At 34.2% G+C, this 24,519-nt stretch overlaps 2 protein-coding genes across 2 annotated transcripts in view; one reads left to right on the top strand and one right to left on the bottom strand.

Moving 5' to 3' along the window:
* LOC135790326 (lachesin-like) overlaps window positions 1-23,460 on the top strand; it is a 63,274-nt gene extending 39,814 nt beyond the window's left edge. The window contains exons 5-10 of the mRNA XM_065300519.1: window positions 6,288-6,458; window positions 8,142-8,270; window positions 9,422-9,560; window positions 14,068-14,216; window positions 20,302-20,355; window positions 22,105-23,460. Of these exons, the coding sequence (XP_065156591.1) occupies window positions 6,288-6,458; window positions 8,142-8,270; window positions 9,422-9,560; window positions 14,068-14,216; window positions 20,302-20,355; window positions 22,105-22,232 (770 nt within the window). The 3' untranslated portion in view covers window positions 22,233-23,460. The remainder of the gene's footprint in view (window positions 1-6,287; window positions 6,459-8,141; window positions 8,271-9,421; window positions 9,561-14,067; window positions 14,217-20,301; window positions 20,356-22,104) is intronic.
* Window positions 16,575-18,561, bottom strand: LOC135791165 (uncharacterized). The gene is made up of 2 exons (XM_065301474.1): window positions 18,346-18,561; window positions 16,575-18,213 (listed from the first exon to the last, which is right to left on the bottom strand). Exons 1-2 carry the CDS (start codon window positions 18,409-18,411, stop codon window positions 16,636-16,638), a joined length of 1,644 nt encoding a protein of 547 aa, XP_065157546.1. The 5' UTR covers window positions 18,412-18,561; the 3' UTR covers window positions 16,575-16,635.
* Window positions 23,461-24,519: the final 1,059 nt, after the last annotated feature.

A 24,519-nucleotide genomic window follows, 5' to 3' on the forward strand; every position in this document is an offset into this window, starting at 1 on the left:
AAACAAAGCAGACTGTCATGGAATGTTGAAGAAGCGCTCCTTTGATAACTCAAACAAATTCAGTAGATTTCCGGCGCGTTGCAGTTTCTCGCATAGACAGGTAAAGCGGAAATAATTTTTAATTCAAACTCGTAATAATGCAAAAGTTCTAACCCAATTGTAGCGACGCGCGTCGGGTGTTGCAAAACTTTGCGACGAAGATTTACAAGTTCATTAAGTCAGCCGTCACTCCATTTCCCAAATAATTTCTTGTTTGTCTCGACTCCGGAGAGAATGCGCCGCGAGTACTCGGCGAATGGCGAAAATAAGGGTAGGAAAAGGTTTTGTTTTAACCCGGAACCTGCGTTTGACATTAGGGTTTTAAATTTTCAACTGGAAGAAAATATTGCCATTTTTTGTCGTAATATTTTTTGCATTTATTGCTAATAAAACAATAACAAATTAATTTATTTATACACAATTTGGTACAATTATTGTTATTGTTGTAGAGAATACAATAATGTTTATACCATTAAAAATTTATGAACCGTTCAGGAGTTATAAATAAATTAATGTTTTATTTTTGGTCAATTTTGTGTATTTTGTGATTTTTGCTTAATTTTTGCATCGTTTTTTGTAAATAAAACAAAAACTAATTCATAAACATTAATGAAATTCAGTACACTTATAAATTTAAGTAATTAAATATTTTGCCGTTTAAATAAAATTAAATTTATTAATAGTTTAAAAGTTATCGACAAATTAATGTTTTATTTTTGGTAAATTTTACGTATTTTGTGATTTTTGCTTAATTTTCACATCATTTTTTGATAATAAAACAAAAACTACTTAATATATTAAAATAAAATTTTGTATACTTATAAATATAAATAAAAGGAATGTAACGTAGTTTGAATAAATATTATTTTGTTAATAATTTAAAAGTTATCAACAAATTAGTGTTTGATTTTAAGTCAAATTGTGCTTTTTTCCACATTTTCACAAGTATTAGTGTTCCGCATTGCGTTTCGTAAATCTTATCTGGCGCAGATCTTCGCCTTTTCAAGTTATTCATACGCTGAGACGACGACGACGACAAGACAGCCAAGCCGGCGGCGGCGGCGTTGTTCGTTTTAATCAAAACGCTCTCCGCAAGGCAAATCTATGTCGCTCGTCGTCCGGCGGGCGTCCGTCCACTGCAAAACGTCAGGATACGCACACACACGCACCCGTAACCGGAAATTCTCCGCAAAGGAAACAATTGCAGACCTCAACGTTTACAAATTCACCGCTGAGGTAAACGCTCCCGCCGGCGGAGCATTCGTGAATGTTTGAGAACCTTTCGCAAACATTTACAAATTGCACGCGCACGCAGACACGTCATGTCTCGGCGGGGGCGGCGCGGGCAAAGCTGTATTGTTAATAATTGCGCATGACGGACACGCTACAAATGGCACTGTTTGCGCGCACACAGCCGGAAAAAAATAAGAAAGAAAAACAACGACTGACGGCAATTTGTCATCGTGATGTACTAGCGTTAAACCCACGCACCGAACGCAGAAATTACCGGGGCGACAGGTAAACAACAGAAACATCCCACAACGCTAATGATTTTGTTATAAAAACGTATAAAACTTCAACCGCACAAAAAATGCAATATGCAGTAATCGATTACGGAATTTTTCTATTTTCCCATGGTGGAGGCGCCGGTATTACACGCGTGCGTACGAATGGAAAATTGCCAATTACGATTGCACGCCTAATTGCATTTTCCAATTACGTCAGTTTTGCATTCAATTGCAATTGGGGAAGCTGTCAACAAAACATTATTTTTCCACCGTAATTGAATAATTAGGGGTAGTTTTTAATTTTTCTCGTTTTTATCGTGTAAATTACACTCATTAACATGCCAGCGTTTGTATTTTGATGTGTTGTAATGTAAACGTGTGTAATTTTCATAATTACAGTGTTTTCTTAAGGGTGGATTAATTAAATTCAACATGTTTGTTCACTTCGTGAGGGAAAAAATCAATTTTCCTAAGGGTTGTTTAGAAATGTAATTTTTTCTAAGCACAAAAGCTGCGCAAACATAAACCCGAGATAAGAAGACGGTGTAGATCGTAGATTGGTGAAAGGAAGCTGTTTGAGGGGTAACGGGTGAAAAACTACCCTTAAAGTTATCAGTTTAAAAAAAATTGTTTTTTTTTTCTAAAATCGACGTAAAATTGTTTTTTCTTAACTTCTTGGTAGATACCTATTCATTTAAAAAAAATATTTAATTAAAAAATTGTGTGCAAAAAACTTGAAAATTGTGGATTTACAGTAAAAATACGCAAAAAATATGTTTATGCCTTTATCACGCCAAAACCATTAAAGTAAAATTTATAAAATTTATTATAAATAGAGCTTGGACCATAATAAATAACATAGGATATTTTTTGATTGCAGAAAAAAATTCTAAAGGGGTGAAAATAAGGGTTGAAAGTCAAAAAATGTCTAAACTTTCACAAAAAAATTTTTTTTTTTCCTAAAATCGACGTAAAAATTGTTTTTTTTTAATTTCTTGGTAGATACCTATTCATTTTTTCAAGTCACAAATTACCCCGCCGGCTCTTACACCCCACGAGTGTGAAATTAAATATTCATAGATACGGCGCACACGGGGGGTGTGGGTACAGAGGTGGAACGCGAGCTCGCATGCGATATGATAAAAATGTTCAGCTGCCCGTATAGAGGCACATATTTCATGCGATAAAAAAAGCGCGCCCGAAAGATATTTCAAGATTTCCAGGCGTGTACATCGCGCTGGGTGCGAGATGTGCCCGCCACGTGTGCACACGTGTGCACGCGCATTTCCATACATTCATACGTGTCCACGGAATTATACTTGCCGCCATAGTAAATCATCGAGGATTAGGCCACACGCGCCTATCCGTTCTATTCCAACCGCCCCGGCCCGCCAACCTTAGTTTTCCCATAGTCGTCGAAATTTTCTTTGCGCGACATTTGTTCTTTTTGCCGACACTCATCATATTTATGTGAATAGATTGGTTCTGGCAACGCTAAAGTGGATTTGGAACAGGAGAAACCTCTGTTCTATAAACTCTGACGTCAGGGTTGGCTAAAAGGGAAATTTTGGGTTTTGGGTTTGTTTTTAGAAATAAGGATTTAATAGGTTATAAAAAAGTTTCAAAATGACAAAAATAGCTTTAAATTTTATTTTTCGATTTTTTTGCAAAAAATCACAAAAACGAAAAAATTCCAGAAAAAAATGTTTTTTCATTTATTTTAAGAAAATTATACTAAAACAGGTTTGGGTGTTATTTTGGCAAAGATTGTGTTCTAATTTATCAAAAAAAAAGTCAAAAAGTTGACAAAACACATTTTTTTCCATTTTTTTGCAAAAAAAAATTAAAATTGCTGAAAAAGTTTTTTTTTTCTAATTTATTTTTGCAAAATTATACCCAAACACACTTTGCTTTTATTTTTGCCTTGATTATATTTTCGAATTTATCAAGAAAAAGCTCAGAAAAAGCCCAAAACAAATTTTTTTCCAAAACTTTTAGCAAAAAAACTTTAAAATTGCGCAAAAACTTTTTTTTTAATTTATTTTTGCAAAAATATATGCAAACAAGTTATAGTTTTATTTTGGCTTTGATTATTTTCGAATTTATCAAGAAAAAGCTCAGATAATGCACAAAACAAGTTTTTTCCAAAACTTTTTGCCAAAAAACTTTAAAATTCCTAAAAAAATCCCAAAAACACTTTTATCTAATTTATTTTTACTGAATTTATACCTAAACATTATAAAACATAATAAATTTTAATGAAATTTGTATTTTTATTCAAGCCACTTGATAAAACTTTCGAATATGGTCCGCATTCGATTCCGTAAAATTAGCATTTTGTGGATTTGGCAAATATTTTCATTGGCCGCGTAATTATGTTTGGTTTCTTTCTTTATCTATATAATACGAAATTAGTTTAAACGCGCGCCCGCCGCCGACGCACCGAATTAGCATAATTGATGCTTCGTTTTTGCCATTATCATATAAATCGAAACGCGATATCGTCGAAGCGAGGCCTGTGCGTCGATGCGTGCGCCAATTTTTTCCCTCGATCGACATCTTCCCTATGCAATAGGAGACGACGTTCTTTTCAACAACCATTTCTCTTCACAAAAAAAAGGGACCTCGAGTTTTTGTCTCGTGCGGGTGTACTTAGACCGAGAGAATATTGAAAATATTAGCAAAAAAAAAACATTTTTTTTGTAAAAAATAAAATTTCTAAACTTTTAATCCCTGCACTTTTCTATCAGCTTTGTGCGATGCGCACGTAGTTCGTGCTTAATTACGCATCGTCTCCGTACGCTCATTAACGCTGAAAACATCCGAGCGTGGAAAGTAATAAAACCGGAGCTTTTCATCGAGCGCTAACTTGGACAATACTCAAATAAAACCAGCCCACGCGCCTGGACACAAAACAGGACAAAATCACGTTATTCGAGATTTGTTCATTTCAATTAGTCTCGACTAGAACGCAGCGCTTTGATAAACGCAAAAGTTTAATTTTAATTCAGACACGAATTACTGTTTGACGCTGGAGTAAAACACGTGCAAATACAACTGTTTTTGCTGCATTTGTTAGAGAATCACAACTAATTGGTAAACAAACAGCGAAAATGTTTTACTAAATAAATATAAAACTTTTAAAAAATATTTAATTAAAAAATTGTGTGCAAAAAACGTGAAAATTGTGGATTTAGAGTGAAAATACGCAAAAAATATGTTTGTGCCCTTTTCACTTCTAAACCAATTAAGTAAAATTTATAAAATTTTGTATAAATATAGTTTAAAGTATGGTAAATAACATAGGATACTTTTGAGTGTACAAAAAAAATTCTAAAGGGGTGAAAATAAGGGTTGAAAGTCAAAAAATGTCTAAATTTTCACAAATTTCCCAAAATATTCAAAATTTGTATAATAGTTTAACAACTATAGTGTTCCTCTTGATCCTTTTAAACCCTTTACTAAATTCTCACCCTTGTTGAGGACATTCCAAAAGGTCCTCGTATATATCACCCGTTTCTCCCGATGTTTGTCCCATTTCCCACCCGCAGTAAACGCGACTTTTACGACGCACGTAAAATAATATCTTAACTGATGCGAAAGCTCTACACAAACAATGTACAATTTTAGTACGGCTCATCTAGTAATTAACATTTGGTCCACGCAACTCGTAAAACTTTTATGAAACTTTTATGCACCTGCACTCTTCGAAATTATTGTGTATCTTATTGTTTTCCCGGACAATGTATTAATATAATGAATTTTTAAACATGTGACGCTATAAATTCCCCACTGCAATAAAACGCCATCTGTTAAGTGCTAGTGCTAGGTGGGTACAATAATCGGCTCGTGTATTCGCAAACAAACATGGCGCTTGGTTTATTTTATCGCTGACTTGACGCCGCACTTGCTTCTGAGTGCATTATCGTGTACCGATGCAGATTTAAAATACGCTATCTCTGCATCCCGTGTTCGATCCGCACAAATCTGACCTAAAACCGCCCTTAAAATACAGAAATAAATAATATAACCTCAAAATTCAACTCGTCTTCACTATAAAATTAGAAATATTATGTTGTATTTATATCTAAGTTATTTTTATGTTTCCTGATGTTGTTTAGTGGTTTATAGGTAATTTACGCAGACATTTTGTGTCCTTAGATAAACCACCCTCATTTGAGTATTGTTAACATTCCGCACGCGTCCTGCGAGCACCTGCAAAGTTGTTAAATTTAATACCGGCAAGCGCTAAGTATTTAAACGTCCTGAATTGCGCCATTAATAAATAATGTGCAAATTACGCCCTCCACCCTTTCTAACCCCTTCATCCCAAGCACTGGACTCACGGTGGTACGTTACCATTACCAACTAACCGGATTCCGGATGTGATAAATGAATATTTATCATTTTAACTCAAATACATGAAAAGTGAATTTTTTTCAGTGTGTGGATGAATATTTACATTTTGAATTACATATTTGACATATTTGTTAATTCACCCCTTGTGCAAGTATTCACAAAGCAAGTCAAACAAATAATTCATTTGTTTAATTATGTTGTAGCATATTCTCGGGTCCTTTGAACACGCAGTGCAAAATTCTTTTATTTCCGCGTTTGTGGCGGTCATTGCCAGGCGCCTCCACCAAAACGTACTCAAAGAGCATAAAATACACAAAGCGAATAAATAATATGCAATCATTTCGTAATTTTGTCTTATTAGTGTCTTTTTTTCTATTGCAGTACCGCCGGATATTATCTACGACGATACAAGTGGTGATCTTTCAGTCTCAGAGGGTGAAAATGCCACCCTATGGTGTCGGGCAACTGGTCATCCAACCCCTAGAATCACTTGGAGGCGTGAAGATGGCCATCCGATTATTCTACGTCGTGGAAATCGCGATGCTGTTAAAGGTAACATTTTTGCCCGGCGCCTCCACACAATACAAACCCACACATTTTATTTTTAGTAAAAACATTAATATAAAAATTCATTCTTGTCTTTTTGATGATGATAATAATACCTATGCAATATCTGCGACATTTCCATTGTCACAGGTTGTCATTTATATAAAATTTCATATTTGCATACAGGAGAAACTAAAAATACGTTTTTGTTTAGTGCATGTGTTGGATATAAATTATATCGATGTAATACACTGTATATTGTGTATAAAAGGTACGCGAAGGATGAATGTAGAATAGGGGAAAGAGTGTAGAATATTTTTCACCGTCGGCAGGCAATTCTGTCATTGAGTATTCCGCATGGCCTGCACCTAAAGTAACATATCACGTGTCTGTCTGTCGTGGCGGGCGGCACGTTTTTAAAAATTGTCCCCGGTTCCTTATGCATTTACCATCACGTCACACCGGGGCCAACCATATTTTTATACACACACTTTGCCATCGTACACATTTTTACGTTTTTTGAATGCGACAATCTACATTCTCATCCTGTCGTGAGGTTGTTTTGCAAAAAGCTTGGAAACAGGATGTGAGAATGGGGAAAATTATTAGTATCAATGAAAATGTCAAAATAAAGGATAATTTTTAATGTTTTTAATAGATTTTTTCAAATAATTTTTTCTACAATTAAATTTATTTTTAGAATTGGAGAAGCATGAGTTTGATTTTAATGATTTTTTATTTATTAAACCACATTTTATATTCTTTTTAATTGAGTTTTGCAAAAAATCATTTTTTTGCAAAAAAATTTTTCTAAGTCTAAATTTATATTTAGAATTCAAGAACGGTTTGTCCGAATTTCAAGATTTTTCAATTACTACGTGCGCCTTGGTCTTAGCTATTAGAATAACTTTAAAAAATTAAATAATATTCAAAGAAGAAAAAGTTATAAGCAAAATACTCAAATAAAAATTCTGCAATTAAATTTATATTCCGAATTCAAGAACGCCTTGTCCGATTTTCATGATTTTTGAATAATTAGGTTTATTTTGGTCATAAATATCAGAATAACTTTAAAAATTTTAAAAATATTCAAAGAAAAAAAAGTTATGAGCAAAATACTCAAATAAGAAAATTCTGCAATTAAATTTATATTTAGAATTCGAGAACGCCTTGACCGATTTTCATGATTTTTTTAATTACTAGGTGCGCCTTGGTCTTAACTATCAGAATAACTTTAAAAAATTAAATAATATTCAAAGAAAAAAGTTATACGCAAAATACTGAAAAAAAAATCTGCAATTAAATTTATATTTAGAATTCAAGAACGCCATGTCCGATTTTTATGATTCTTAATTTATTAGACTCCTTTTTATCTCATGAATCAAAATATCTTTTAAAATTTCAAAAATATTTACCCAAAAAAATTCTAAGTTAAAAAAAACTTTTTCAAAACAAATTTTTTTAGTAAATATTATTTTAGTAAAATTTAACGTTCAATAACAAGCAAAACAAACATTCCGTTTGTCCGCTTCACAATTCCTCTATTATTCCATTGTGATATTTAGCCATCGTGCCGTTTTGCGACACAATTAAACTCAAAACGTACCAAAACACGTATTTCAACAGGCTGCAACAAACGCCGCCCGACTTTAGACTAATACTCCCCTCATGTATGTGTGTCTGTTGCAGTTGATACGTACAACGGCAGCAATTTGTACTTTTGGAGATTGGATCGCAAGCAGATGGGCGCGTACTTGTGCATCGCCAGCAACGACGTGCCGCCCGCCGTCAGCAAGCGCATCTTATTGAACGTGAATTGTAAGTACACACCCTTAGCCATGCTCCCACACAGCAGGGGATGAGTTGTGAGTTGTAACTGCCTCCTTTGTCGATGATATACGCGCCTGTTTGCGCATTAAGACAGCCGGCTTGTTACGCGTGTAAATAAATACACGCGGGGTGCAACGCCACCAAACGCAGCTGGCTACATTTGCGCGCCGATATTTTATGCAAATTGCGGAAGCTCGCAGCCAACACACAACGTCTTCCGAGGGTTTCTAATTACGCTACTCTCCATACACATACACACTGCAGAAAGTTCATAGAGTGATCAAACTGCAATTTATAACATATAACACAAAATACTATACTTTATACACTCGTGTGTATAATGAGGATTATTTTACTCCACAAAGTTTAATTCACTATCTAATTACATCCAACTTAACTCCAACTGAAACTTTCGGTTTTGTATTCGTTGTATTCCGCACCGTACTTCCGGTTATTCTATACTTCCGGTTATAAGTGTCGACGGTTCTCAAATAATAGCTAACTAACACTACATAGAAGAAGATAATACAATAAGTTGATGTTGGTGTGTTGGTATTTAGGAGTGGTTGGGGTTTAAGGGTAGTTTCTCGCAGGGGTGGTGGTTAGATAAGTAAAATTCGCAAGTTTCTCGATAAACGTCCAAGATTTGGTTCGGTTCGATTTGGTTCCGCTCGAGGCACCCATTGCTAAACCCTTCAAACCGCCCCCATTCCACTCCCTTAAAGGACTATGGAGTGCAGACGTTTGCCGTCCTACTACTTGTTGTGTATCGGAGTTCGCAATCTGCAGCCGGGCAAGTTTCCAGGAACTCGTTATCGGTCGCGTGAGTGGAACTCTTCCATTTTGGAGGTTAGGTCTTTTGTTTGCAACGTCAAACTAGTACTGCGCGCAGTGACTAGTCTTTGTTTTGTTTTGTGACTCAACCGGACTTATATTGGAGTTTTTTCCGGTTTTCCGGGTTAGGCCTTTTGAATGCGGAATTAAGTACACGACCAACTTCTGTTCCAGATAAGTTTCTAATTAGTTTATCGCCATGTGTTAATTCCCAGCGAACATAAAACCGGAAGTGGGTCAAGGATCATGTTACAAACATAAAATAAAAACATTACTGTTTGTAAATTGTGTTTTTTCTGTTTTAGTTGCTCCTGTAATTAAAGTGCCCAATCAGTTACTGGGCGCTCCTTTGAACACGGATGTCATGCTGGAGTGTTACGTGGAAGCCTTCCCGAACACTATCAACTACTGGGTGAAGAACCGTGGCGAGATGTTGCTCAACGGGTAAGTCTATGTTGTTTGATTCTTATTTTCCCACTGAAACTGCAAACATATTCATTTTGTTTGTTTGTTGTTGCTCCACCTGTACCCCGACGCTGCTTATTCAGCAAACACTCGATGGGAAAGCAATTCATTTATTATTTAAACCGGCAAGCCGGAAGTGTTTGTTCAAGAACAACAATTCAAATTGCTGCGCAAATTAATTTGAAAACTTTGCCGCGTAAAAATAACCTCACATAACCTAAATTGCGCGCCCACGCTGCGTATCTAAAAAAATATTGTGATAGATAATTATTCATTGGATTAGCGAACGGATGGAGTATTTAATTACGGAATGAAGTTGTGCGGATGAAAAATCTCGCGCGGAGGCTAAATGCGCCGCCGAGAGCATAATAAAATCGTAAAAATTTATGTGCGCTCGTTCATCATCGGCGGCCATTGCGATGCTGTGCGGTGGGCTGCCTGTGCGTTCACTAAAAGCATGAATATGCGAGTAAATGAAGAACTTTCATGATGTGCCGCGCCGAGAGCCGGCGAGCTTGCATTTATGTTTATTCAGGCAGGTAATTGAACACAACCACTACCACTGCCATTACCACCACTACATATTTATGACTTTGACATATGACACTGCTTGAATAAATTAGAAAACTTTTATTACATATAATAACATATTTTTTGCTCAAATTATTCGTTAAGTTGGAAAAAACACGATTTTTTGCAAATTTTACACTTAAAACATAAAAACTTGGTTATGTTAGTGACGTCATTATTGAGTAGCTCTTTAAACACATTGTATGTTGACAGTAGGAATTATTTTTTTTATAGAATAACATATTTTTTGGCTAAAATTGTGTGTTAGGTTGGAAAAAAAACTTTTTTTAAATTTTTGCACTCAAAGCATAGAAACATGGTTATGTTAATGACGTCATTGTTGAGTAGAACACCTTATACAATAAAAAAAAAAAGTAAAACATTTTTTTGCTAATATTTCTTGTTAATTTGCTAAAAAAACATTTTTTTAAATTTTTTATGCACTAAATTTAAAAACTAGGTTATGTTGGTGACGTCATTATTGAGTAGTTAATTTTAAACGATAAAAAATACAAGTTTCTAATTTTAGACACATTGTATGTGTACATTAGAAGCTTTTTTTGATGCTTGCACCACCAGGCTAAACATGCAGCACCCTGGATGAATGTAAAATAAAGACACGGCTCGACCTCGTATCGTTTCGTAGCAAAACCACATCCGGTCTTTCTTGCAACGCTCCTCCTGGAAAATAGTGGTGCATGGCAAAATGCAATCTCGGTTAAGGCAACTTCGGCCAAGATTCCGTGCTTTCTCAGCCCGGCGAGCTTTGCGAGCTTTCCGTGTGCATCACCGTGATGCTCGTTGTTCTTACTGTCCTCTACTCGACTCCACCAAGGGATGTTTACTCATCAAGCATGCGACGTAGTGCTTCAGTGTTTATGTGTGTTATTTTAAGGGAAAGCTCGTGACGCGTCCGCGCGAAGTCAAATTTTCTTCCGAGTGCAGTTTAACCTTGCACACGATGCACTTTACAAGGGTTGAAACGACCGGGGTAATAGTTTAAGTTGAAACAAGACATTGTTTGCATACTTAACTTTAACTAGAATATTTCTAACCACAATTGTGATGTTTAAAATAATTTATATGAATTTTTCAAAAATTAACATAGGTTTTTATAGTGTGGATGCGCCGGGCATTTTTTTTGTAAAACGTTTTATTTGTGAACAAATAGCGGTTAAACACATTGAGGTCATTCTCGGACATTAGTCTGTAAATAATGTGTCTCCGCGGTTGATTACGCACCAGACTCACCCTTAAAGACGCCGCAACCCTCGCGCTGGAAAAAAATCCTGCTAAAAGGAAGACGGAGAATTAAACGTCGCAGGGTTATACATCTTTGGAGGGCGACGCGAGACAAGTCTGCGTGTCGCTGTCGTGCAAAACAGAAAGCAACCCTTAGAGTTTGTGTTGTTCCTTGCGCGCACAAACGTGTCAGTCTATTGTTGCGCGCCCGAAATTTATAGACACCATCAACGAGCCCTAAACAACAACGCGCACTGCCTGCCGAGAGACTCTGCGTATATATATGTGGGTGTTTCTAATATTATGCCAGGAGCATCCCCCAACGAAATTGCTTTCTGCACGACTGTTTCCTAAACGAAAGGTACACACGCGCAAAAACTAGAGAAATGTGCATGCATTACGAACAATTGTAGTGTATAATGTGACAATGTATTCAAAAAAACACAGCGGGTGATATTTTTCTCGCGCATGCGCAACAAAAAAAACTACTTGTCATCGAAAAAATTACATGTATAAATTCAAAGCTTAAAAACACAATAAAATTCGATGAATCGACAAATTTTAAACTCGACGATTAAAATACAGTGTGTCCGAAGTGCAAATGGATTTGTCATCGAGTTTTACGTTTCACGTTTTGCGTTTTACATTTTACGTTTTACGTTTTCTACACGTCCGACTTTTTTGTTTTATTGCCGATTGATTGATGGAGTCGGCACCGGGCTGTTTCTAAATACAAGTGTACACATCAATCAACTTCCGGATTATGTTTTTATACGCCGGCGTGTGCCGAGACATTTATTCTGCGCGTTGACAATACATCCAACTTAAAAGCAACACGTACTCGATATCGACACAATTCAAAATCGAAAAAAAAATTGAGTCATCCAGCAGAATGCATTGTGGTTCTTTTTAACGCGCATGCGCGACAAAAATAACGCATTATAATTAAATTACAGATAATTACGAATGTAAGTAGGAAAAGCCATTGGTTTTCGCAAATTTCGCTCGGCAAATTGCGTTGGCACTAAAACTGACTAATTAGTGTCAATTAATTATGATATTTTGCGTGCCAATGAATAAATCGCATAACGCCCGTGCGCCGCTAATGCAAGTAGGAAAATATCGACTGGCATTAATCATTCTCGCGCGTTTTATGGTTTTACAGCCGGCGCCCGGCATGTTCCACCCGCTTTTCAGCCCTCTAATCGTAAATCGAATGTTTTATATTTTGCAATCACGATCAGCCGCCGCCGATTGTAAATGTGAACTCAAACGTAACACATAATATATAGATATATTGCTATTTTCATATTTTATGCACACGTAATTTGATAAATCACCGAAAGCGGTTACATTATTTGATTATTTGCGGCTTCGCACCCCGAATGCCAATTTTAATTCAATAATTAATTAAATAATGTGCTTAAATTTAGCACATAAAGAATAAAAAGTGTATATTAAAGAATATTGTATAGAATTATATATTATAGAATATATAGAAACATATAAATGAAAAAATTGTGAGTTTTGGCAAATTTTTGCGAAAAAATTTTAGATTTTTGCTCAAATTTAGCAAAATTGCAAATAATTTTTCAAAACAAACATTAATATTACATGTTTTGCAAATTATTGTTATATTTAGTGATAAACTTAATGATATTTTTTTAAAATATGGATTTTGGCAGAAAATACAGAAAAAAAATGGTTTTTTGGCAAAAATTGCTTTTTTTGCAAAATCAATTAAAATTTATTACAAAACATAAAAATATTTTAAAATGTTATAAATTTTAACCAAAATATACACACAAAAATTTATTTTTGACCAAAACAAGCAAAATTTTAATTAATTTTATCAAAAACCCGAAAAAAAAATTACAAAAATTTCAAAAAAAGCAAAATTTTTGCAAAAAAATCATCTAATTATCAATTTATTCACGTTTTTAGCAAATCAATATATTTTTTGTATTTTATTATTTATTCTAAATTTAAACAAGTGTAGAGTTAATTAGTGTTGATGAGTTGAGCGAGATGAGCGTGCGACTGATCATTATCGAATAAATAATTTATGAGTCGTCGGCGCGCTTCGTTACGCACAACGAGCTGTAAGCTTTTTCCCCTCGCAGAAAACATCCCGACTGAAAAGGCGACGACAGCATCAGATCCAGCGTCGCTCAAATCCGCGCGCTGATGATTTATAACTTTTGCCACGCGCATAATAACCCAGTCGAAATTATTAATTGTCGTTTATTATATTGGAATTTCACATTTTCGTTTTCATCGCGAAACTTTTCCGTCGGCGCTCATCACAACTTGGCGTGCGAAACTTTTTCTTCCCTCCATTGGGGGCCTGGTGTTCGTTTAATGGTATGTGAGTTAAAACGAAATTTAATCTTCTTTTATTATGTTTTTCAAAGTTAGTTTAAAAATTAATTTACGGATTACGTGCAACCAAAATGGCCGCGCGCATAGAAACAAATTTCGGCGCAGGTTGCCCGTCTGGGAATAGTAAAATAAATATAATTTAATAAAAAGTTTAAACTAAACACGCCGAACGTTTTAAAGCGTTTAATACGGTGGAGGCGCCGGGATTTTGACACGTATAAATGTATTAAACTAATAAAAACTTTCTATACATATAATAATATTATATTTTGGATATTTTTATGTGTTTCAGAAGTAAATATACTATTAGAGAGGAGCGAAGTGGATATAAAGTGCTGATGTGGCTCATTATTCGATCATTTGCTACGCAGGACATCGGAACGTACAATTGTGTCTCTACTAATTCTCTGGGGAAAGCAGAAGGCACATTAAGACTATATGGTAAGTAGAAATAGTTTTATTTATTATAATAACTCGGAAAGTAGTGAAATTACTTTTTTATAAAAATAACATAGAGAACATTATGTGGAAGCGCCGGGAAATTACTAGAAATATATTTTTTTGTATGAAACTTTGTGGCATATAATTATTAATATAAAAAATCTTTTGTTTGACATACGTTTTAGGCATTTATAAGTTATTAAAGTATTAATGGCTTCCCGCAAAATTAAGTTCCGCAAAGTTAAACAGAAATTCACGTCGGTTTCTGTAATTAAATTTTGGGCTACCTTATTTTCCATTTGCTTACGATTTTCGACGTTTTACCAACTTTCAAATCAAGCCGCAAAAGTTACACTTTGTAAATTATATTTGCAAACATAATGAAATCAAATAAATTTAATTTTTTTCCGCGCGAAAATAAATCACTAGTGATTTATGTGAGTTGAGTCACGTCACGTTGCCATCAGCGATTTTAATTAAGATCCATTTAGGCGAAAATCAACGAAACGCCGTCCGGAATTTTAAGCTCTCGACCGCACATTGATTGTTTCCACCCTTTCCAACCAGTACATACACATAAACAAACGCACGTCAGCAAAACTCCTGTGCTTCTGTGGTTTTCTTTAGCTCCGGACTCAGGAATTAGAACGATTAAGAAGGTCTCGTCTTGCGCTTGCGTTATTTGCTATTCGTGAGCGCGATACCAAACGACTTGTTTTGTCCTCTTGCTTTATTTTTATTTTTCCGGCTGGCAAACACACTGGAAGCCAATATAAAGAAAGCGAATCAGTCGAGCAAGCCGATTCAATATTGAACCATGACTAAACTTACCGTTACGAGTGTCCTGAATACATACAATTGGCAAAAAAGGAAAATATATTTAAAAAAGCAATCGACGATGCAAAAAAGCGCAATAAAAGTGGGTATACTGCAAGCGCGAGAAAACCATCGCGATAAGAATTAATGAAGTTTTTAAAGTTTTACTTTTATGTGTGTTGCTTGCGCGCGCAATAACTGCATTGTTCATGTAAATCTGAATCGGGTAATGCATTTTGTATTTGCATTGCGGAAATGTTAAAACATTCGAATCACGTCGCCGTCTTTTGCTGTTTGCGCAGTTGTGAAACTCAAATGTCGATTAAAAATTTGTGAACGGGGGCAATTTCCGCTGCCACAACACGTTTAAGACATTTAGGGTATAATATCTTGGAAGGGTTTTTTAGTTTTATGGAAGTTTTGGGTTAGATTTGAAGAAAAAAACGTTTTTTTGCGTTTTTTTGCAAAAATTTAGCAAAATTTTGCTTTTTTTTGACAAAATTCAATATTTTTTTGCTACTTTCTGCGTGAATCAATGACTTTTTTCGTGGTTCCTAAAATCCCTGCTAATATTATAAATGCGAAAGTCCTGATGTTTGTTACACTTTCACGCAAAAACTACTTAACCGATCATCATGAAAATTTGTACACATATTCTTAGTGGTCCCCGAATGGTTATAGGCTACTTTTCATTTAATAAAAAAAATATTTTTTAAATAAAATAAAGAAATAGTTTAGCCAATAATACCTCTGCATCTGGCTATTTGACTACTTTAACGCCATCTAGCATTCCAGCAATGAAGCTCAAACCTAAGTACTATGGTACCATCACACTGTATTATCACACTGTATTACCGACAGCTACGTCAACATCAAATCCAATTGACTACACTATGGAGACTGTACACTATACTTCCATAGACTATACTTTCAGCCATTTTAAACTTCCCGCCATTCTACTTCATTGTTACTTCTTCTGTGACTACAGACGCGAACGAAAGCAACTTCATTATTTTAGATATTCGCGAGCGAAGCCGCGGGTTAAAGCTAGTGTATTATAAATTTGGTACATATTCTTACAAGAAATATGATTTTTTGAGACTTTTTACAAAAATTTTCAGTTTTTTCGCATTTTTTTGCAAAAAACATAAAATTTTGAGAAAAAATTGCTAAAATCCAACATATTCTCGAATTTTACTTAATTGTTAACTACAGTATATTAAATTTAATAAACAACAATAAAAATTATAAACATTACAATTTTTTTGTTGCAAAAAACACATTTTAGCAAAAATTAAACTTTTTTCCTAAAATAGTAAAACCCTTTAATTTTGCACCGTCAAAATGACCAGCATATTTTTCTTTTTTTCCTTCACACGTGCACATCCCTCCATCATCCCCTTTTCCACACCCTCTGCCCTATACAGCAACAAATGTATCGCTCATTCCGGTCCACCTCACCCAAACACTCAACTCTTTAATACTGGTCACTTTAATACGGATAAATGAAAATCCATTTATCACTTTAATTTAATTTCATCAAAAAACTCCAAAAACTTTATTCATTTCGCAAAAAAACAACAATCACAGCACAGACAAAATATTAGAAAATATCATATAGCGAATTTTTCAATTGCGTACGTATTGAGTCCTCCATAAAAGCATCCTGCATGTTATTCCTGGAATTACCCCGACTAGTCGCCGAGAAAAATCTTTGCAAACTCGGCAAACCAGCGAGTGAATCAGAACTTTTCTTCGACGTTGACATACTAGTCGCATAGTTAGACAAACCAGTCGTGAGGTCGCTCGAGGACAGATCAAACTCTTTCATGAGATATTCCGACTTCAGAATAGAATCTTGAATCGAATGCAGAGTACTCGCTGATTTCGATGAGGTAGATTCAGCGGAGGGTTGCGGTGAAAGCAATACATCAACCTTTGCTGATTGATATTTAGTCGTACAATTTGTATCATTAGATTTTACTGTATTCTCAGTCTCAGTCCTAGATGTTAAAATATCTAAGTCTGAATCAGATTCTGGTTCGATTATTTCATCACCATGAAAATGAACGTTTTTTATCTTTTTATTCAGGAGATAATTATCCGAGCTGACATCTGTGGTGAATTCATGTCTTTCCAGAGGAATACTCATTGCTTTCCGGATGATATTCACAGATTTAGTCTTAGATTCTAAGTCTGAGTTAAGGGATGTATTAGAATCTTGTTTTTCAGGGGTGTTTTCTAATAAAATCTGACTGATTTCTTTATCCGGATCGAATCCTTCATTGGCGTATAAAACTTCGATGCTTTTTTCTAATTTCAAACGTTTTTCGATATCTTTCAGTGATTTATACTGTACTCTTGGTTCATTAAAATATTTCTCATGCATTTTCTGTATCCGTTGGTTGAGTGTGTTTAAAGTGATTACCATATTCTTTTTCTTGCATTTCGATATTTTTTCTTTGACATTTTCGACTAATTTCTTTTGTTTTAACTTTGGATGATCTTCTTCTTTTTCTTCTTCTTCTTCTTCTTCTATAAATGGTAAACTTACGCCTGGTTTAGATGTAGATTTATCCACTTGTAATAATTTCCGGATAGTGTCGAGTTGTTCTTGGCCTACTTCGGCTTCCTTCTCAGCTTGTTCTAAAACACTCTGCGTGCCTGCATTTTGAGATTCTTGCGAGTGTTGTGAAAATTGTGAAATTTTTGAATTCTGAGATTTTGTATAATTAATCTCTAATTGTTTCAATTTCTCCAACAACATCATCGCTTGTGTATCATCAGTATACCGATTATATTCAGCCTCGGAGTCTTGTGTCCAAGATGGGACATTGACAAGTTTATCCTGGGTGTTTGGCCTCTGCGAAAATGATTTCTTTTCGACCAATTTCAGACTTGGTGTTGGTGTGGATAATTTATACATTTCACAATGCTGTGATTCTCGTATAATTGGCATGCGGAATTTAGTCGATGGTGTGCGTAGTGATAACGCACTGTGTCTCAGCTGATAAGATTTCTTGAATTCATTATAATGCTGACGGCTTTTGGCGGCTTCCAATTCCGATGGTTCTGGGATTTGCGCGAATGGACTCAGCGGGTTTACGGTGATGGTTTTCGCTAAGGATGACTTCGCCGCGGCGATAGCTTTGTTTTTGGGATCATCTGGACGTCCTCTTATCTTGTGATTATACATTTTATAAAAATCAGTAAATGTGTTACGTGTGTGTGGAAATAAAAAAACTATTGACAGTATAGGAATAAATTGACTGTCAGTGTCAATAAATATCGTTTTGGATTAAAATGTACAAACCTTTTCGGTAAAATGACGAATTTCGAATTCTTCATCGTAGTAGCACCAAGATTGATTCTCGCACATAATAAATTAATTATTATGGCGATAGTTATTGTAGAATTATCATAATAATTACATATTTTACAATAATTTGTTTTCGGTGAATTTTCAAAGTGTAGGGGTTTAAAAATTGCGAAAAACGTCAATAAATTGTCATTTTGATGTTTTTTTTTTGCAAACCTGTTGAAGTTTTATAAAACTTTTTGACATTTCTTTCTGTTTTTTGGTAAATGTTAGTATAATTTTGCTTGATCTTAGCAAAATAAAAATCATGTATGCAGTTCACACGCAGTAGAAGTGAAACCTTCGGAACACTGCACTGCGATAAAATGAGACGAAAGTAGTATCAGGTGTGGGATAATTTTCACTTTTTAGCACTTCTAGTCGTATTTTTCAACCTTTTACTCTTTGAAATTAAGTACTTATAAATTCTTATCTAATAGAGAATGATCCAATCTTTCATAATCAATAATCCGCTGGCCTCTACCTACTTAAGTTTAGAAGATATTCGGTATCGAAAATCGTCGAAAAGAGTAATTAAGCACCCCCCCTTAAAAATTTAAATTTCATCTCCCAGATTCCGGTTTTAACAGGCCTATCTTATATAGAAGAGTCCGTAGATTAAAACGCTGCGATCGGATCTTAATTATCTCTTTTAGTTTACGAGATATTCGCGATTGAATAAAATCGTCAAAAATTGAAAAATGTCACTTTTTAGCACTTTTAGTCGCGTTTTTCGACCTTTTACTTTCGGAAAAATAATTATTTTATATTTTTATCTGATAGAGAATCTTCCAATCTTTCATAATCAGCAATTCGATGGTTGATATCGCTGTTAGTTTAAGAGATATGAATTTTCAAAAATCGTCGAAAAAAAGTATCAAGCACCCCCCCTTGGCAATTTTTTCTTAAGAATTAAAATTTCATCTCCCAGATTCCCGATTTAACTAGCCTATCTTATAGAGAAAAGTCCGTAGATTAAGACGCTGCGATCGGATCTTAATTATCTCTTTTAGTTTACGAGATATTCGCGATTGAATAAAATCGTCAAAAATTGAAAAATGTCACTTTTTAGCACTTTTAGTCGCGTTTTTCGACCGTTTACTATAGGAAATATAATTATTTTATATTTTTATCTGATAGAGAATTTTCCAATCTTTCATAATCAGCAATTCGTTGGTTGCTATCGCTGTTAGTTTAAGAGATATGAATTTTCAAAAATCGTCGAAAAAAAGTATCAAGCACCCCCCCTTGGCAATTTTTTCTTAAGAAGTAAAATTTCATCTCTCATATTTCCGCTTTAACTAGCCTATCTTATAGAGAAGAGTCCGTAGATTAAGACGCTGCGATCGGATCTTAATTATCTCTTTTAGTTTACGAGATATTCGCGATTGAATAAAATTGTCAAAAATTGAAAAATGTCACTTTTTAGCACTTTTAGTCGCGTTTTTCGACCTTTTACTATTGGAAATATAATTATTTTATATTTTTATCTGATTGAGAATTTTCCAATCTATCATAATCAATAATTTGTTGGTTGCTATCGCTGTTAGTTTAAGAGATATGAATTTTCAAAAATCGTCGAAAAAAAGTATCAAGCACCCCCCCTTGGCAATTTTTTCTGAAGACTTGAAATTTCATTTCTCAGATTTCCGTTTTAACTATCCTATCTTATAGAGAAGAGTCCGTAGATTAAAACGCTGTGATCGGATCTTAATTATCTCTTTTAGTTTACGAGATATTCGCGATTGAATAAAATCGTCAAAAATTGACTTTTGTTTGATTATAAGAAAAATCGAAAAGAATTTGATAATTTTTACATTTTTGGAGACATTTTGTGTTATAAACACAATTTTACCTAAATTTTGGATTTTTTTACTGAAAATATATAAAATGTTTCCTCTCTTGTTGCAGAAATCAAAGTTGGACCCGGTGGACCACAGGATAATCATATCAGTATAGTTGGAGGTAATTCTATAAGTAGCGCAAACACATTTATTTATTTACGTAATTATTTTTACTTGAAAGCTTTGAAAGTGCAAATTGCGTTCGCGTGCGTTCCATTTGCGCTTGCATTTGCTGCAAATTTAAATCATAATTATTGCTGGCATATACCTAATGACGCGTTCGCGTCGACCATTACTTCACCACTAAAACGCGCTTTTATGTCAGTAATTGAATAAACAGAAATGGCGCAATATAAAACTTTCAGCTTGTTCCATCTGATAAAATATTGCAAAATTGTCGTTTTTACCCAAAATACCAGAAGAAAAAAATTAATATGCGTTCGGAGTTATTGTCGAGAGAGCACTTTTTGGTGCTGGGCATCAAAAATGCCACGCCGAACACGCTATGAATGCAAAACTTTTTTAAATCAACAGGTTTTGCTCTCGCCCAGCCTAATTCTCTTCTTTTGCTACAAAAAGCGGATTTTTCAACGCGTTTTTTTATTGTAAATTGTGCGCTTCTGTTGTAATGATGCGAAACGTAACCCAAAATTGTAAAATTCACTCAAACGAAACCAACAGTAATTTTTTAAAAATGTTTCTGAATTGTTCAAAACAAAATTTTTGATTTTTCATGAAAATTTTACAAAAAAAATAAAAAAAAATATTTTATCGAAATGAATAATTGCTGGTAATTAACCTCGGAGTAGAAAAATGTGCAAAATGCAAAAACGTGTTTGCATTACAATCCATCAGCATTATAAGGATAATTATCGAACGCGGGGGTGCGCATAACGAGCGTAACATATTCGCCCATTATGCATTACACGTTTTCGACGTTTATCCTTTTTTTCATCTTTAATTTTCCTCACATACGCATACGTATGTGATTAATCCATGCAGATTACATATGCTGTTAAATCGGCAAATTTTACTTGGCTTAGAATATTGATGATACTTTAAGAGATAGTCTAACGAGGAAAAAATTATAATAATTGGAGTATAGTTATTGTGACTTTGTTTGCGTCGGCGGATATTTGCCGGGGAGCATTTGTGGATTCCCAAGCGTAATAATCGTAAATACAGCAACAAATGATGTAATTGAATACTGCGAGGAATGTATCGGTTTTCTCGGTCTGTATTCGAGCGCTGGAAGCAGAAAAGCAGAAAAAACAAACAAAAAATACGATGGAAAAAATAGGTCTGCGATGGCGTGTCGACTAAAACAAATAAAACTTAAAAAATACAACGATTCTTTCTTACTTCTATGTCTACAAGCCAAGAAATGTAGAATATTTAAGTATTTTCTGTTTTAAATCAATTTTTTTCTATTTTTTTGTGTTAAAAAATTAAAAATTGTAATTTATTTTATTTTTACAGCTTCAGAGAAGTAAAAATATTTTTTTCTTTTTTTTCTGTACATAATAAGTAATGTTTACACTGCAATAATCATAATTCGAGCTTTTTGTATTGAAATTCGCCGAGCACGATATCGTAAATCTGCTAAGTTTAATATGTTCGCAAAAGCAGACGGGTATTACACGAATAAAATACGGTGTAAAACGTTCGAAGCCCGTTTTGGAAACTAGCAGTTCCTGGCTTGGCGCGAGCTTTATTTGTTCTTCGGATTGAATAAATTTCCTTTTCGTATGCGAAGCCTGTGTGCTTTACTCGAACAAACTTTAACTTCAGAAAAAAAATTCAAAAAAACTTGAAATTATTTTTTATTTTAACATTTTTGACATAAAAATATATTTTTTTGATTTTCTAGGCTTGGCAGAACCCGCACGAGGTCACCGCTCAAGAGAAAGCGAAGTATTCTCATCGTCGCCATCTTTATCCAGCTCAAATCTCCTGCAGCTGTTTCTGGCCGCCTGCCTCGTCCTCACGCATCGGTGACGCATTGCATAAACGCGCGACAAGATTGATTACGACCCACGAAAAAAACATAAAAACAAGTCGCACCGAAATATCGATCGCAAATATAAGAACTCATCCATCCATCACAAACAGCAACAAGAAAACAAAAAATCACTATCAGATTCACATTCACATTCACATTCCCATTCGTATTCAGTAAACTCTCTAACATAAATAAAATATTAAAAAATATGTGTAAATACTAATGATTTGTGCGACTGATACAAGCTCAACCCAAAAGGAAAACCACGCGAAAAATAATTCTAGTTTTAGCGGTAAATTCATGGTGAAGGCGCCGGGCGCACATTTGTATGTAGCTCTCTTAGTTTGGAGAGCATAGCGCGCATAGTTCTAATAAAATGCTAATTCTTATATCCACGTCCCAGCAGCAGTGTACACGACGTGCTTCTGAGGAAAGCTCCGTGCCGCCACCGCCGCCGCCGCCGCCGTCTCCGACAATATTGCCGGCGCGTTATTATTGTTATTATTGCGCGAGAATAACGCGAGATTTCTCCTATATTACGAGCACGTCCGCGTAAAATTTCGCGTCCGGAATTCTCTTTAATAAACGCTGCTCATGACGACGCGCACGAAATTCCGTGACAAGACAACGAGTTTTAATAAAAGTGTTGATTTGGTTGGTAAAACTCTAAAATAACTAAATGCATAGTTTATTATTATTAAATTACCAAAACTATCAATGTAATTGACCTATAATTAACCGAGTAATGAAATTGAACATTTGCACGTGTACATTTCCACGAAATTGAACGTTTTGTACGCCATTTTTGTACATAATCATTGAACAAATCAATTAAATGTCGATTTGTCGATTTCAACACTACACTTGTACATAGAACTTACTAAAACGCTGATTAGAGGTTAAAATTTAGCGAAAGGAAAAACATGTAACTATGTAAAATTTACAATAATTAATTAATCTATGAGATAATTAAATTATTGTGTGGATTGAGAGCGATGAATGAGCGATGACCTAGTTGAAAGTAAAAGATATCAAAAACTGTCATATCTTTATTCTCAAAATCTCAATTGGTGCCAAAGATTAAGCATTAACTAATCACATAGCAGAGTAAAATAACAACAAATATTACAATTGTAAACGAAATAATCTACAATTATAACGATACTGATTAATGGGTATGTTATTATTTCAATGTATGCAATATAAGATAATATTAAAGTGTAATCTGTGTTTCTATTTACCTCTACTGAACAAATTCCTTTTTTGTTTTTAATTATTTCATTTTTTAACTTTAAATTTTTTAATTTAACAAGCTTACTTGATAGAGAATTTGATGTAGATTAAGAATCTTCAATCTGTTCCTTTTTATCTTTTTTAGTTTAGGAGATATTCGCAATTGAAAAAAATGTGAAAAATTTAAAAAATTTATTTTTATGAATTTATAGTTGCGATTTTGGACATTTTACACCAGGAAATATTACTATTTCTCATTCTCATCTTATAGAAAACTTGTCGTAGACTAAGGATATGAAATCCGTTTCCCTCTATCGCTTTTAATTTTCGAGATATTAGCAATTTAAAAAAATGTGAAAAAATTAAAAATTTTCATTTTTTAGAACTTTTACTTGCATTTTAGGACATTTTTCACCAGGAAATATAAGTATTTCTCAGTCTCATCTTATAGAAAATTTTCCGTAGATTAAGAATTTGAAATCCGTTTCTCTCTATCGCTTTTAGTTTACAAGATATTCGCAATTGAAAAAATGTAAAATAATCGAAAATTTTCATTTTTCAGAATTTTTAGTTGCGTTTTTGGACCTTTTACTCAAGGAAATATAATTATTTCATATTCTCATCTTATAGAAAATTATCCATAGATTAAGGATCTGAAATTCGTTCCTCTCTATCGCGTTTAGTTTACGAGATATTTGCAATTGAAAAACTGACAAAAAATTAAAAAACTCAAATTTGTACTTTTATCGATTTCTAAACTTTTACCCCAGAAAATGTATGATAGGTGGTTATATTTTAACATAATATATACATATATTTAATTTCTATAAAATTATATTAAATTGATATTTATTTAAAACAAATTCCTTTTTATGACGTATATTAACACTTCTTTTTTTTCATATTGCGTTTTACTGCAAGAGTTTAAAACTTTTTTTACACCTTCAAGAGTAAAAATGTCATTTTACGCACTATTCCGACAGAAAAAATGGTGTTTTTCATTCGTTTTTTGTGTGATTTTTTGTTTTAAGTGCCATATTTTATATAAGA

Source organism: Atheta coriaria, unplaced genomic scaffold (genome assembly GCF_025399875.1).
Source record: "Atheta coriaria isolate IRGN ID8LTWV9N9 unplaced genomic scaffold, Caltech_Dcor_3.1 hic_scaffold_4_pilon, whole genome shotgun sequence".
NCBI lineage: Eukaryota > Metazoa > Arthropoda > Insecta > Coleoptera > Staphylinidae > Dalotia > Dalotia coriaria.

What these genes read in the sequence shown, in the direction of transcription:
- LOC135791165 (XM_065301474.1), bottom strand. Translation starts at nt 18,411, where the DNA reads ATGTGCGAGAATCAATCTTGGTGCTACTACGATGAAGAATTCGAAATT. An exon ending in TTCGTCATTTTACCGAAAAG is followed by an intron (nt 18,214 to 18,345) that starts GTTTGTACATTT and finishes TATAATCACAAG; the next exon opens with ATAAGAGGACGTCCAGATGA.